General features: G+C 35.0%; 1 protein-coding gene across 3 annotated transcripts in view; it reads right to left on the bottom strand.

Moving 5' to 3' along the window:
- Nucleotides 1–15,542, bottom strand: part of LOC126969554 (putative inorganic phosphate cotransporter) — a 33,624-nt gene that overhangs the window by 577 nt on the left and 17,505 nt on the right. For all 3 annotated transcript variants that reach the window (XM_050815069.1, XM_050815068.1, XM_050815070.1), the window contains 2 exons: nt 14,148–14,364; nt 12,738–12,976 (listed from right to left, as the gene is read on the bottom strand). In XM_050815069.1, coding sequence (XP_050671026.1) covers nt 12,738–12,976; nt 14,148–14,364 — 456 coding nt within the window. The remainder of the gene's footprint in view (nt 1–12,737; nt 12,977–14,147; nt 14,365–15,542) is intronic.

Genomic DNA, 15,542 nt, shown 5'->3' with positions numbered 1-15,542 from the left:
TACAATATTGTATATTTCACTTAAAAGAGCGCAAAAAAATAATGCTGGAAGAGTTCCTTGCGCCGCTTCTTCCCTCTCAGAGCGCCATTTGTTTCCGAAGCGGTATTAGTATCTAGTATATTAGAAATGACATCAAAAAGAATTCAAAAGGAATCAATTTTGAGAAAATAAATGCATTTATATGTCTTCCCATTTCGTGATTTAAAAAAACAAGTAGATAAATGGGGCTCTGTTAGCTATCGACTCAAACAGAAAAGTCTCGAGACTCGTAGATATCTGACAGACTATCTAAAATACTGTGGGATAAAAGAACAGAGTTATCCTAAGATCCTGGGCATAGGTAGCAAGGATCAAGTTCAAAGGAAGGTCTTTAGTAAGGCTTTCGCGGTCATACAATAATCTATCTTCAAGGATTGAGGGTTTAGAAATTAACCATAATTGAAATGAATTTAAGCGTAGTAATTTTTTAAATAATAATTGAATTTAAATTTGTTCTTTAAGTGTTTAAAAAGAAAAGTTTCTTTTTATTTGTGTAGAAATAGTTGTAGAATATGTTTTAAATTTATATTATACGTTATTAGTATCTAGCCGACAATCAACGTCAAAAAAGTATGTTGTTTTTTAAATTACTAATTTAATTTAAATTTGTTCTTATATATTTTTCTTCTTATTTGTGTAGAAGTAGTTGTAAAGTATTTGTTAGATTTATATTATTCGTTATTACTTTATAGCCGACAAACATCGTCAAAAAATTATATTTCATGCATGTCAGATTGCCTGTAAGTAGAATCGCAATTATAATTTTTTTAAGTATGTTGTTATTATAGTGGAATGTATGTTGTAGTTTCTGTAGGTAATCTTAAATAAATAAATAAATAAAGGTCTGACAAACCTCCAAAGAAAGGTGTTAAAAGGACTCATTTTGATGTTGAACCTTTATCTCAATTTTTGTCAAATCGACTTTGAAGACACTTAATAAACTTCCTGGCAACTATAAAAGCAGTATTTTCAAGAAATTCAAAAGGAGAACTCATGAGTTGGCTATAAATATTTATATAGCATTTGCTATTATAATATTTCTGAATTCATTAGTGATAAGTTTATGCGAGTTATCTTAAATTAAGTACTACCTGACGGTTACGGATACGGAAAGAAGTATGCTTAACATAAGACTACGAGATCGATGGACAACTGCAAAAGTAAGGAAAAGAATAAGAGTCAGTGACGTGTTACGAAAAATAAGAAAACTTAAATGGAACTGGACCGGACATATAATGAGGACGAACAAAGAGAAATGGACTAAGGATGTAATAGAGTGGTATCCGAGGAATGGAAAAAGAAAACGAGGAAGTCAAATCAAAAGATGGGAAGATGATTTACCAAAGGGATGGAGAAGGTTAGCCAGAGATAGAGTGACGTGGAAACAAATGGGGGAGGCCTATGTCGACAGACAACCTGACAAACTACAGCGAATTGGTTGCTAATAATATAAATATTTTTTTAGTAAATAACATGTAACATATTTTTAAGTATAGCATATAAGTTGAAAATGTGGAAAGGTCAGTGAATAAAGGCTTTTATTATTATTATTATTATTATTAACGGTTACGGATATCTTAAAATTATTAACAATAATTGGTTGTGGACTTTTATGTTTACATTTTAATCATTACTATTATTTTATTCTTTGTTTGTATAAATTCTATGTATAACTTGTTATATTAATATAATATTCAAACTCCAGTCACACTGGTAAAAGGTATAAGACACATCAGACGTTATATTGACCTATTTTACCTGCTTTTTGTTGAATTAACAAATCATTCATTTATTCATTCATTGGTACTCAAGAATGCATTAAATTCTGAATCAAGATCCCGGGCTTCAACCACTCCAAAACATCGAATATAAGCCTCGCACTATAAGGCTGTTGGTGTGTTTTCAGCTTACAGAACACCGTGAGGGAACAACTTTAAATCCAGGCCTCAGGGAGTGAAGATAGTGTAAGTTCAGTTATGATGATATCCCGTTGCATACTGTGTGCATATCCTGGTCCTCTGACGAAAAATGTAAGTCTCACAGTATATTCATTCATTCATTAGTTGTAATATAATACAAATGACGCAGTATGGAACCAAAAATTATAAACACCTAAATAATATTAGTGGCAAAGTATACTTGTAAGTTATTATATTTTTTTCTATAAGGTGTCATTTCAGTTAAAGTTTTTGCTATTGTCAAGTCATTAGTGTATAAACTATAGTATTACAGTATGCTAGCGAATAGGATATCAAATCATGCAAGAAATAAGCTCATCGCTAACTGAGACACAGCAAGATAGAAAAGAAAAGAGAATTTATTGTGACTGTAACCGATTTTTATTGTAAAGTCGTAAGTTGTCAGCCATGTTTGGCATTAGCTTCTAGTATTTTGAATATGAAACCAATAGCCCAGGCATACATTGACAAATAAGAAATGGTCAAGCATTATCAAGCTGTCAGATCGTATATTACTCTATTATATTCTAACGGCCGTTGTCAATAACCTATCTATCCTTAGTTTAAGTTACTAGAGGTTGGCAAATCTATCCTTTTACGCTTACTTACATTTCAAAACCTATCGACATACGGCCGTTCCCAATATACTATCTACAGATAGAGATACATTTCTACCTTTTACTGTCAGTAATTAGCTGTCAATAATCTGAAGCTGTCCCAATATACCCGATAAGTCATTCTTATCGCCTTATATTGGGACGGGTGAATTGCAATTTCAATACAAACTTCTATCGCTAGTAAGCTATACGTCGTCCCATTGACAGACAGCGTGTACGGATAAGGTGAGTTACAGTCGATAACTTTATTGGGACAGGAAAGTCAACGATAGTTACGATTTTATCTCAATTAAGAGATAGACTAAATATTGTGAACGGCCGTATATCAGTTAGACTTTCATTTCATGTAGTTTTTGATCTAATTTCGTATTTTATTTAAGGGATTTTATGGGAGGAGAAACAAGTGTACTGCTCACCGACGCTCATATTTTCCTTAAGAAGTCACCTGCGGATTTATGGGGTAATTTTCTATTTGTAACACACCTTAGCGTAACAACGGCCCCTTAGGTTTTTAACGACAATCCTATTATTAATATTATAAATGTGAAAGTTTGTATGTCTCGATGTTTTTTTTTTTTTTTTTTTATATGAGAGGGGCAAACGGGCAAGAGGCTCACGGGATGGGGAGAGGTGAGGCAACCGCCCATGGACATCCGCATCAACAGGTGTGTCAAGAAATGCGTTGCCAGCCTTTAAGCTTTTTATGCTTTTTTATTGAAGGTCCCTAAGTCGTATCTGTTCGGGAAGACCGCTGCCGGTAGTTGATTCCACAAAGTGGCTGTGCGAGGCAAGAAATTTCGAAGAAAACGCGCGGTTGTGGAATGCCAGACGTCTACGTGATGCGGATGGTTCTTGTACGTAATGTCCGATGGTGGAATTCGGCCGCTGGAATCAACCCGAACAGCTCCTCTGAGCACTCCCCGTGATAAATGCGGTAGAAAATGCAGAGAGAACCCACATCTCTACGCAATGCTAGAGAATCAAGCCGATCGGAGATGACTTGATCGTCGATGATTCGAGCCGCTCTTGGTTGTATGCGGTCAAATGGAAGAAGCTGGTACTGGGGAGCACCCGCCCAGAGGTGAGAACAGTACTCCATGTGAGGCCGAATTTGCGCCTTATAAAGTTGGCTTTTAGTGAAGTACTGTCTCGCCTTACTGAGTACACCAAGCTTTTTAGAGGCCAGTTTGGCCTTCTCTTTCAAGTGACCACGAAACTGAACGTCGCTCGATATATCGACGCCAAGTATGCCAATACAGGCTGTGGCAGTTAGAGGAGTGATCTCGAATCGAGGGGATACGACAAAGGGAGACTTTTTAGTGGTGAACGCACAAACTTGTGTCTTCTTGGGGTTGAATTGGACTAAATTTTGTCGGCCCCATTCTGAGACTTTGCAAAGCATAGTCTCGATTTCAGACACAAGTTTGATCCGGTTCTCATCGACGCTATCCCGGGACATGTTGGCACGGCCGGTGTAGGAAGCATACCCCGTGCTGTCGTCTGCATAGCAATGAATATTGCTGAATTGCAGATTTGCCGGGTCAGCTAGTACTTTATAAATTCAGCCGAAAGACGTCCACTGCTGTCTGTGAGACGTGCAGGACGTTCAGCTGATGGAAATTGATACGCCTTGCCCATTACAATGCAGTGTCACTCAGGATTCTTGAAAAAACCAAAAGTTCTGAGCGGCACTACAATTGCGCTCGTCACCTTGAGACACTTAGTAAGTCTTATATACCCAGTAATTTCACTAGGTACGTCACCCTTTAGACCGAAACCCAGTAATGTTTACACATTACTGCTTCACGGTAGCAATAGCGTAGTTGTGGTACCCATAAACTAGCCGGCATCCTGTGCAAAAGAGCCTCCCACTGGTGAATCTCCATGACCATCGGTCCTGCGCAACCCAATCTACTCCGGCGATCTTGACCAGATCATCGGTCCATATTGTGGAGGGCCTACTAACGTTGTATCTACCAGTACGTGGTCGCTACTCAAGGCCTTCACTGCCACAACGGCTATCTGTCCTTTGAGCTAAGTGCTTGCCCACTGCCGACTCAGTTCACAATCATCCGCGCTATTTCGGTGACTTCAGTTTTCCTACGAATGTCCTCATTTCTGCTTCAATCTCGCAGGGAAACTAAGAGCATAACCCTTTTCCATTGCCCTCTGAGCGACCATGAGCTTTCTCATTAGGCCTATAGTTAAACCACGGCTGCGTTCGTCAATACTTTATAAGCAGCGCAAACTACTTCTGCCGTCTTATAAATATCATTTCTTATATCGTGACTTGTAAAATGTTGCTATGAAATATAATATATACATTTTGAAAAAGCATATACATTGCCCCAAAAAAAGAGTTAATAACTCATAACTTGGCTTATGTTTGTTCCTAGTGTTAACATTACGATTACGACAGTTTTTTGAAAATTTGTGGCTGAAATGTAACATTTAATATGTTAATTTTTTTATAGTTTCTCTGAATGATCCTCTGATGTATCCTTTCAATGTAAATCCCAGAGCTTTTAATTTATGTTTGTTTGCATTGAATCCTAAATATCCAAACAGTATTTATTTTCCATATCTTAAGCGGTGATTTGGTTTATCAAGTATTAACGTTGTGCAAATATTATCTGACGCATAATATTATGTTTGACATCCGCAATGTTTTCTTCGAATCGCTCTTTATTTTTTAATGTTTACAAGCCCACAGTCGTCAAACTTCATTAAGTCACCGTCAGTGACGTGAGAAATAGTTACACCAATTTATTATTAATAAGTAGTTGCCCGCTGCATTCGCAACTAAAGGTTTTATCTCAATAAAATGTTCACGTAGGGATAACAGAGAGAGTTGTCATACTGAAACATCCCATTCTGCACGGACGTACGCCAAGAAAGGGAAGATATTAGTGGGATTACCAAATTTTTTAACTGACAAACATAGTTTATCGTAAGCAGTAAATATCAAACTACAATTTTTCATTAAAATAAAAAAAGAGATGACTATAAATAATTAACAATAAAATATCTGTTAACACCTGGCAACCCTAACGTTACGGCTGACTGAGAGCTGGCAACCACTTTTTTATTCCTTACATAATTTCCTTTAAAATTACGTAAAATTTATTAAGAAACATAAACTTGCTCACACTTAACTGGAGCCAGATACCTTAATTAAAACCATGACAACCTCGACTTGCGGCCATTTTAAAACGGGCAACCATGGTTTATCGTAAATAGGAAATAAAAAACTTCAATTTTGTATTAAAAAAAAAAACAAATGACTACAATTTATCAACAAAAATGTACCTGTTAACACCTGGCAACATTTATGCTGCGGCTGGCATAATTTTTCAATTCTTTACATAATTACCTTTAAAATAACGTACGATTTATTAAAAAAATATGGGTGCAAATTACATCAGAAAATTAATTACAGGTACTTGCGCTCAAATTTTTATAGGCAACACATGGCTAATACATTGTTTACTTCCAAAACGTTTATTTAAAATGAGTTTAATCAAAAAACCACGTACCCGCAGAATCGAATCTTACCCCCTTATTCATAATGGTCCGCTAACTTTAAAGAGCCGCTTAGGAGTGTTTTTTCTCATTCTGACTTAGGTCAATAGAAGAAGACAGAGTGAGAATTAGCAATGCTTTAAGCTAGCAGACTATTATGAATAAGGGGTTAGAATATTAAGAGATAGACATAATATGCCATCGCGGACTTTTCTGTATACATATATAAGACACCATCCAACCATATATTGTTATATCACAAATAATTATATACTAAAACCTTCCTCGAGAATCACGCTATGACAATTTTTTCATCAATATGAAAACATACATAAGGATTAATACACAGGTATGAACAATATTATGGTTTGAATGTTGTCGGCACTTTATCAACTTTTAAAATTTTAAAAAGCAGTTATAGTAGCATAACTACCAGTAGTTGGATATATAATAATAATAATAATATTGACACACTTTTTACACAAATTATCTTGCCCCAAGTTAAGCAGATATAGCCTGTATTATGGATTACAAGAAAATGATATATTTAATACAATATACTTAAACATACATAAATTCATATAAACATACATAAATACATTTAAACATCCACGACTCGGGAACAAACATCCATATTCATCATATGAATGCTTGCACCTACCGGGATTCGAACCCGGGACCTCTAGCTTAGTAGGTAGCATCGCTAACCACTCGGCTATACAGGTCGTATATATGGTATCTGGGACATTTTTGTAGATATTGATACGTTCTATAATACTGTTGGACATTTTTTGTTCTATAATCAATAGCTTCCTTAGCGCACGCGATGACATATTTATTACAATTTTTGACAACTTGGGTTTTATTTTTGTAATTATAGTCTATGTCAGTCAGTGAAGATGGTGAATGAATTTTTGAAATCAATCCAGTAGTATTTGTGTGAAAACATTACAAACATACATACGAAAACACAAATGTTTCCTCTTGATAATATTAGTTTGAATTACCTATAAGTGATATAGCTCCGAATGTGTTTCAACAAATTTTGCGTGTTTACTTCCTTCTTGCCAATAAAAAAATATTGAAGGGATATTTGGTACGCGTTTTTATATTGCGACCAAGGAAAATGTACGAAAGAGTTGCCACTCAACAGGAAACTGTAACGCTCGACTTATCATCTACATCAATCGAATTGAGTTCAATGAAGTGTTACATTCAAATAAATTACATAACTGTTTGACTATTCACAACAGATTTGGACAATTTTAAAGGATTAAAACGCGTGTTATTGTAACATTCGATTTTTGCGTAAAAGTAACATTTTTATTTAAGTTAACCCGACTTTTCAAGACGTTTCCAGATCTCGTTTTCAGGGGGACTGCAGATGAATGTATTTGCTGTAGACAGATGGTTTTTGGTATACTACCTCCGAGGCAATAAATGGCGCTAAACTTCATAATGACATCTATGACAAATACTATTCTTACATTATACAAAAAATACCAAATGCAAAATCTATACGAAATATATTGTTTTCAGGCAGTAGGTTACCAAAAACTTCAAAATGTGGTGGAGGAAAATCATTTATACTTATCAGTTGTTTTAAGGTATATGCATGTTTGAAGTGGAACTTGTTATTGAAAAATTTTTGTTTTACACATTTAAGTTACCTTTATGAAAATAAATCTAAAAAATATTTATAAAATTTGCGCAGTCATCAATTACTTATGAATGTCATCATACGATAATCTTGTGTGCCCTAGTTGCTTACAGCGTTATCGATACCATAAGCGAATTCATTTAGGGCGTCTCTTGTGAGTCACGAACTTCGAATATAGCAAAGTCAGGGCAGTCATTCCGCCAGTGTTTGTGGTGTATTGTAGGTACATTGAGGCAATATGTAATACGGACTGGGGAAGCCATTCGAAACATATATAAGGTGAGTCATCTAGTGTTTTAAATTTGAATCGGATATAAGAAAAATTCTGATATTTTTTTCAAATTTCTATTGTTTTATTGGAAAGGTTGAACTTTTTCACTTAAAATTGGAACACAATATCATTCATATGACCACCATGACTGGCGCGGCAGTACCCCATGGGATCAACTCAATTAATCAATACATTTCCGATTGTTTCGGCTTGAATTTCTTCAATAGCAACTTCGATTTTACGTTTCAACACTTCAATTGTCTCTGGTTTGCGTAACATTTATCGATAATGGTTCCCCACAGAAAATAATCCAACAGACTAAAATCACAGATCCGAGCTCCTATTCTAAATAGGATCTAATATCACTTATTGGAAATCAAAAACAACTCATTCGAAAAAGTAAAGTAAGTTTTTACTATTTCCCAATATTGTTCCAGCATAATATAGTGTCCCATTTTGCAAATGTCAAACATTAAACTAACTTCCTGTCAAAAAGTGAATGTCATTGTACCTTTCAAACTCAAAGTAATCGGTACTTCAAATTTAAAACACTAGATGCATTACAAAGACGCAACTTGTTGAAAGTGCTTGGAGTTTGAAATTCAAATTCATTCAATGTTTATAATAATACTAGTGATGTCCCGACCTCGAACCTCGCGTGTCGCTTACCTTCCTTCTGCCATGAGAAATACTTAAAATCATTGTGAGATTAGCTTTTTCTTATGTAAAAAGGAGGACAAACGAGCGTACGGGTCACCTGGTGTTAAGTGTCGAACCGAAAGGTGTACGCGTTTTTTTGAAGGTTACCATTTTGTATCGTGCTGGAAACACCGCACAAGGATGTTCATTCCACAGCCTTGTAGCACGTGGAAGTAAGCTCCTTGAAAAGCGCACTGTGGAGGACCGCCACACATCCAGATGGTGGGGATCAAAAGCGGTTCAGGTACAAACATTCCCTATAGAGTTATATTTTTCGTCTTAATACTTGTTAGACTATCGGTATGATAGTGTATCGGCTAAATTAACCAACTGATTTAAAATTTAGTCTGGACATAATCGAGATAAGAAACTGAACATTGATTACATTATAATCCTGAATTATGACGAGTTTCATAGGAAGAGCGGTAAAACTGTACTTGACACCGACGATCTCCCGAATAAGACTCGCCTATACATATAAATAATATTGGAGTGTCTGTTTGTAATATTGAAGTAACTGTTTTTGACTACATGTATATTATATAGGGTACATATACCAAAATATTTTTTTTTTACAATTTTTGTTTGTCTGTCTGTCTGTTTGTTCCGTCTAATCACTGAAATGGCTGAACCGATTTTGACGAGACTTTTATTGGCAGGTAGCGGATGTAATTTCTTATGCTACGTTTATTTTAGAAAAAATCTTTTATTTTAGAAAAATAAAGTAATGTTGCAATGTCCAAGAAACGGTCTAACTCTAAAATAATGAATATGGCAAAACAACGTTTGCCGGGTCAGCTAGTATTAAATAAATTTTAATGCACAAAAAATTAAATTGGAGCAACTAATTTAAAAAAGTGAGACAAAAAATGCTTCCGCAATCAGCAAAGCGTAGGTCATTGGTAATAATATTTTAAAAGTCTATTTCCTTTTTTTTTGTTAGACTTCCTTCTTTACTAATTATATCTTCGGTATCTTAGATTAAGGATTGGTCTCCGCTGCGCTCCAACTAGATACCGCAGGCGTAGTCGCAAAATGCGGCAACATTTACTGCGCCCAAATGGGCGTACTCGAGCCAGTCTCGGACAATGTGTGACGTTGACGTGCCACATGTTCTGTACTTTGCTAATAATTGTAACTAAAGTGCCAGGTTGCATAGTAAAACTTTGTTAAAATAATACTACAAGAAATAATATAGAACTGTGTCAGAATATCCCGCTCTTCCATATGTTTGTATTGTAAGTTTTTATTGTGTGAGAAAAAATAAATATATTTTGATTTGATTTGATTTGATATCTATAATTATTAAGTAGGTACCTACTTAACACTAAAGGTGTTGGTGTGTATGTGTGACGATGTGTGCGTTTGTGCGTGTTTGTGTAATAAGCTTTATAAATACATAAAAATATATAAAGTTTTTAAGATTTTATTTTTTGAACAAACATTTTCTACTTAGACTAAATTAATGTGCAAATCGTCCAAAATCCGTTCAGAATACTTTTATGTTATGTTCACCGCAAATTTCAAGCAAGACTGAATAGGTCTTAAAGTTTTTACGTCATTGAATTAACAATAAAATTAGTTCGATGCGCGTACAGTGACTGAAGATTGTCGATATATTTACTATTGACTCTAGTATAGTGTCAAGTTAAATCTTTATTCAAGAAATTTATAAAACAAGTAGCTCTGTCAATACGTAACAGCACCTATGTTACGTAAAAGTTCTACAGAGGTTTGTATTCAAATATGATATTCTGAATATCTAAATGATCGGACAGCCTGGGACTAGATTGTGATTATTTTATAGCGATAGAAATGACTGTACAATATTGTATATTTTTATTGAAAAGAGCGCAAAAAAGAATGCTGCGAGAGTTTCTTGCGCCGCTTCTTCTCAGAGCGCCATTTGTTTCCGAAGCGGTAGTAGTATCTGGTAGTTATTAGAAATGTCAGAAATGACATCAAAAAGAATTCTAAGGGAATCAATTTTGAGAAAATAAATGCCTTTTATGCCTTTTATGACTATTAATAGCTTTAGCTCCTTATACTGCGGCCATATTGTAGCGATAAGGTGAGGCTTTGCGCTGTCGCAACATATTGTCTGGACAAGCAATTCATCATATTATAATTATACGTAAAAGCTTTAGTGTTGATTTGGTTTTATTTTGTCTAAAAGGCTATGAATTCGTACTTAAGTACGCATTAAATACATTTTATAATTTAATTAACCGATTTTTCTCTGAGTTGAAATATATGGGCTTCAAATAAGTAAAATATAATACCAACATTAAAGAAGCTACGACATGGTCAACTAGCAAATGCAAGAGCAGGTCCGTATTCTTATTAAACTTGTTCAGGCAGTTTGATGCACCTGTGCAGTGGCTTGAGGCAACTTTTTCTAATATCGTATCTAATAGCATAAAAGAGACTAAACGTAAAAAGAAATGCACTGCAGGAATTGAATCCTTAACCTATTGCTCAGACATATACATCTGCAAAGTCATGTCATCCTAATATAAATCCAGTGTCCTGATGTTTGTTTCCAGTGAACTCCTGAACTAATGACGGACGGAACGGATTAAAGGGGATCACTTCATTGAGTGCAATTTAGTCCAAATTTAGAGATAGGATCGTTTTTATTGCAATTTGGGACCCCTAATTATTTTTATTTCCAATATTATATATAATTTATGGCCATATTTTCTATTAGAGAATTTTGTGACGCACGGTTTGACAGTTCTGCTGTGCAACAATTTCATTATAACAACAGGGAACATATTTTACGAAATAATTGACAAATACATAAAAACAGTATTTTATTTATTGTGTACAGAACTAGCCTTTGATTTCATCTACACTTAACTATTTAAATTTAACTTTGTTTTATATCCTTTTTTTTTCATACGAAGTTCAAACATCATGTGGGTGGGTAACTGCAAATGGAATGTGTTTGATAAAAATGTCACGTGAGACGTTCGTTGTATTAATTGCTGTATAATGTACATATTATTAAATTAAATTCAATGAAATGAAGACTATAATACAATCGATTCCCGTATTGTTCTTAAATTTTTTTTAAATAGAGAGACATACAAAGAGAGTCATATTTTTTTCCTAGTTTTGATAATTATGAAATATAACATGAAAACAAATAAATATCCATATCAAATAAAAACACGAGGTGCGAGATCATCTAAGCACACACTTGTACGCCACGTTGTTACGCCACGCCAATGCTCTCTACGTGTACGTAGAGAACGTCATTGGTGGTGTACCACCAATGACGTTCTATACATACACCACACATCATATTATGTTATTTATCCATGTCAAATTAACCTAGAAGAGCCACGAAAGAGAGTTAATACAATACGTTCTGTGAACATAAAAGAAAGTTACTCGACAAACTCGTAAACGAAAGCAATGCGTCTTGTAAGTATTTGAGCATTTGGGTTGAAGATACTGAAATACGAAGACAGAAATCAGCAAATAACTTTTATATTATAAAACATAGCGAAGCCAAGTCTTTACTCAATGACAAGTTATTAACAGATTACCGAATTCCTAACAATTCCAGTTCTTTTCTGATTAATATTCGTAGTACTATTTGAGGCGCAGGCATAGATTGTTCGCGAGTCCGACACATCGTACTGTGACTCTCATCAACTCACCTATACCCAAGTCTCTCTCCGCTCTCAACGCTCTTCTCCAAGCCAACCCTGCTTGTGATTTATCTGCGGATGGATGGCAGACGATCTTAACAGAGTGATTCCGTTTTTGTGAGAGGAATGAATGAACGGTATTTGGATGTGAGTAAAGTTTGTATTTATTAACTATTATTTGTGTATTCTGTTTAGTTTGTTTATTTGAAATTAATTACTTACTTTTATATTGTAATTGGCTTACGCCGTTTTACTAATGTATGAATAAATAAAATAAAAAACTAAATAAAAGTAGTATTTTCTACTTACATCTGGTGTCAGTAAACCAAACAAGTACGGAGTTATAATCCCAGAAAAAGCTGCCAACCCATTCACCATGGCTGAACATGTGCCGGCGTAGTTAGGGGCAATATCCATAGCATTTATTTTTACGCTGCTGTAGAAGCCCGCCATAAAAGACATTGCTAGAACAAACATGGTTACGGCTAGTGGCCCGTCGCAGCCGGAATAGGAAGCCAGAATTATGAAGATAGCGGGCAGAGTGGACGCTGAAAAATAAGTAAAAGTTAAACATAGTGTTATTACAAAAAACAATGTAAACATGGCTTAGATACGTGTTTTGTTAAACAGTGTCTAATTATTTAAGCGACGTCTAAAGATTGATGCAAAACAACAGAAAGACACAGATTTGTAATTTTAATTTAATATCCCTACTAATATTAAAAATGTGAATGTAAGTTTGTTTGTTACGCCTTCACGCCTAGACCAATGAACCGGTTTTGATGAAATTTAGTACAGAGATAGACAAGAGCTCGGGAAAGGACATATGCTACCTTTTATTGCGACAAAAAGGCTTGGCAAGGTTGAAATAGGAGGTGAAATCGGAGTCATCCTTATTGAAGACAACACCGTGAAAATTTATATTTAGGCACTTGATAAGAAATTTATAAATATTTGTTCTAGCCTTTTTAAAATTTAGACCTGTGTGGGGTGAAAAAGGTGGATGAAAGTTCTATAGATGGTTATGACAATAAGGGACAAGACGAGCAGGACGATCAGCTGATGGTAATTCATACGCCCTACCCATTAGACAATGCAGTGCCGCTCAGGATTCTTGAAATACCCAAAAATCTTGAGCGGCACTAAAACTGCGCTCATCACCTTGAGACATAAGATGTTAAGTCTCATTTACCCAGTAATTTCACTAGCTACGAAGCCCTTCAGACCAAAACATAGTAATGCTTACACATTACTGCTTCACGGCAGTATTTGGCACCATTGTGGTACCCATAATCTAGCCGGAATCTTATGCAAAGGAGCCTCCCACTGGTCCTTATGTGTCATTGTCAGTTTTTGTACACTTTTTTACAATTTATTAATACCATTTGGAATAATATGATCTATAAAAATTTGATGTTAGTAATACAAGTGTTTTGAGCTTTCTTTAGTGTAAATTCCGCCAATATTTGTCCTTAAACAATTTGAGACTCAATCTCGTGCCAGAGTTTGGTGAGTCAATATGTCCTGAGGATGCCTCGTGTAGAGGCGAAACACGTGTCGAATTGTTTAAAGACAAATATTGGCGGAATTAACACTAAAGAAAACTCAAAACACTTGGATAATTATGGATTTCCGCAAAGTAACGCCTACTTTAATATTTTTTTTTGTTAGGAATACAAATCAACAATTACATCAAGATAAATTTTAGTGAGTACTTACAAACAGTTGTGTATATTTTCCGGCCAGTTGTAATACTATGCCAATCTTTCCTAATACACATATCACAAAAACCAGCGAATATAAAGGAGAGCGGATACATAGCTAAATAAGGGAGAGCTGACAGAAATCCAGTGTCTTTGATATTAAACTTAAGAACCCCAGATATATATTTTGGTAAATCTGTTATCATTGTGAAATAGCCCCAATCATGACCCACCTGAAAAAATAATATGATTTTTTTACGATAATAATGGATGAAACGAGCAAGACATTCAGATGATGGTAATAAATACGCCCTGCACAATTTAGCGCCGCTCCGTATTATTGAAAAACCCAAATATTCTGAGCGGCACTATAACTGCGCTCGTCACCTTGAGACATAAGTTTTCAAGTCTCATTTGCCGAGTAATTTCACAAGCTACGGTGCCCCTCACACCGAAACACAATTATGCTTACACATTATTGATTCACGTAAGAAATAGGCGCCGTTGTGGTACCCATAATCTAGCCGGCATCCTGTGCAAAGGAGCCTCCCACTGCTAAATAGGCCTTAATTAATAATGAGTACGAGTTTACGTAATGGTAAGTCCACTGCCGACAATAATGCATTGTATATCAGAATACCTATGTCCTATAAAACCCATAAACTTAGTAAAGTAGCGTAATAGACGAACCCTGTGTGAGAGTGAGATAACAATCCTTACACAAAAACCTAGGAGTGAGAAAGAGACGGAATAGCTGGACCGTGACACCGTTTTGAAACAACTTAGTGTCCATTAGTCTCCTTTCAAATTGGACCGCATTTTAATTTTAGTGCTTTTTTCGTAATTGTTCTGTGTTTTAACGGATATTAATTAAAAAGTATAATGGTGTCGTATTCTGTGTTAAATTGTGTGAATAATCCAAATGAAAACGAAACATTTCACAGCTAAATACTGATTCTTTTCGCCGCTTATTTTCGTAGAATATATTCACTGAAATAATTTGTATAACGTTTTATATACGCAGTTATCACTCTATTTTCTAAAGATTTTAATAATAAAAAGTATGTGTTACAAATTAAAATATCGAATACGTGAATATGACGCATTTATAAATATTTGTCATAGAATAGATTGGCCAAAAGCAAAATACAAAACACTTCACTAACTCACTAACACACATGAACATTTTAAAATATTTCTCGCCGTAATAAGGAGATAGTTTGTCTATTACGCTTGTATACAAAGTTTATTATAAAACCTTATATTAAGAGCGTCACATAAAATGTCAACATCATGACAAGTATCCTTAGAATATAAACGTAAGTATCATATTTTTTAAATTAGGTATGGACACATACACACAAGCTATGGAGCCCTTCAAATTGAAACACAAATATACTATACGCCCCTA

Source organism: Leptidea sinapis, chromosome 18, assembly GCF_905404315.1.
Source record: "Leptidea sinapis chromosome 18, ilLepSina1.1, whole genome shotgun sequence".
NCBI lineage: Eukaryota > Metazoa > Arthropoda > Insecta > Lepidoptera > Pieridae > Leptidea > Leptidea sinapis.
This window is presented reverse-complemented; position numbering and strand designations above follow the sequence as displayed.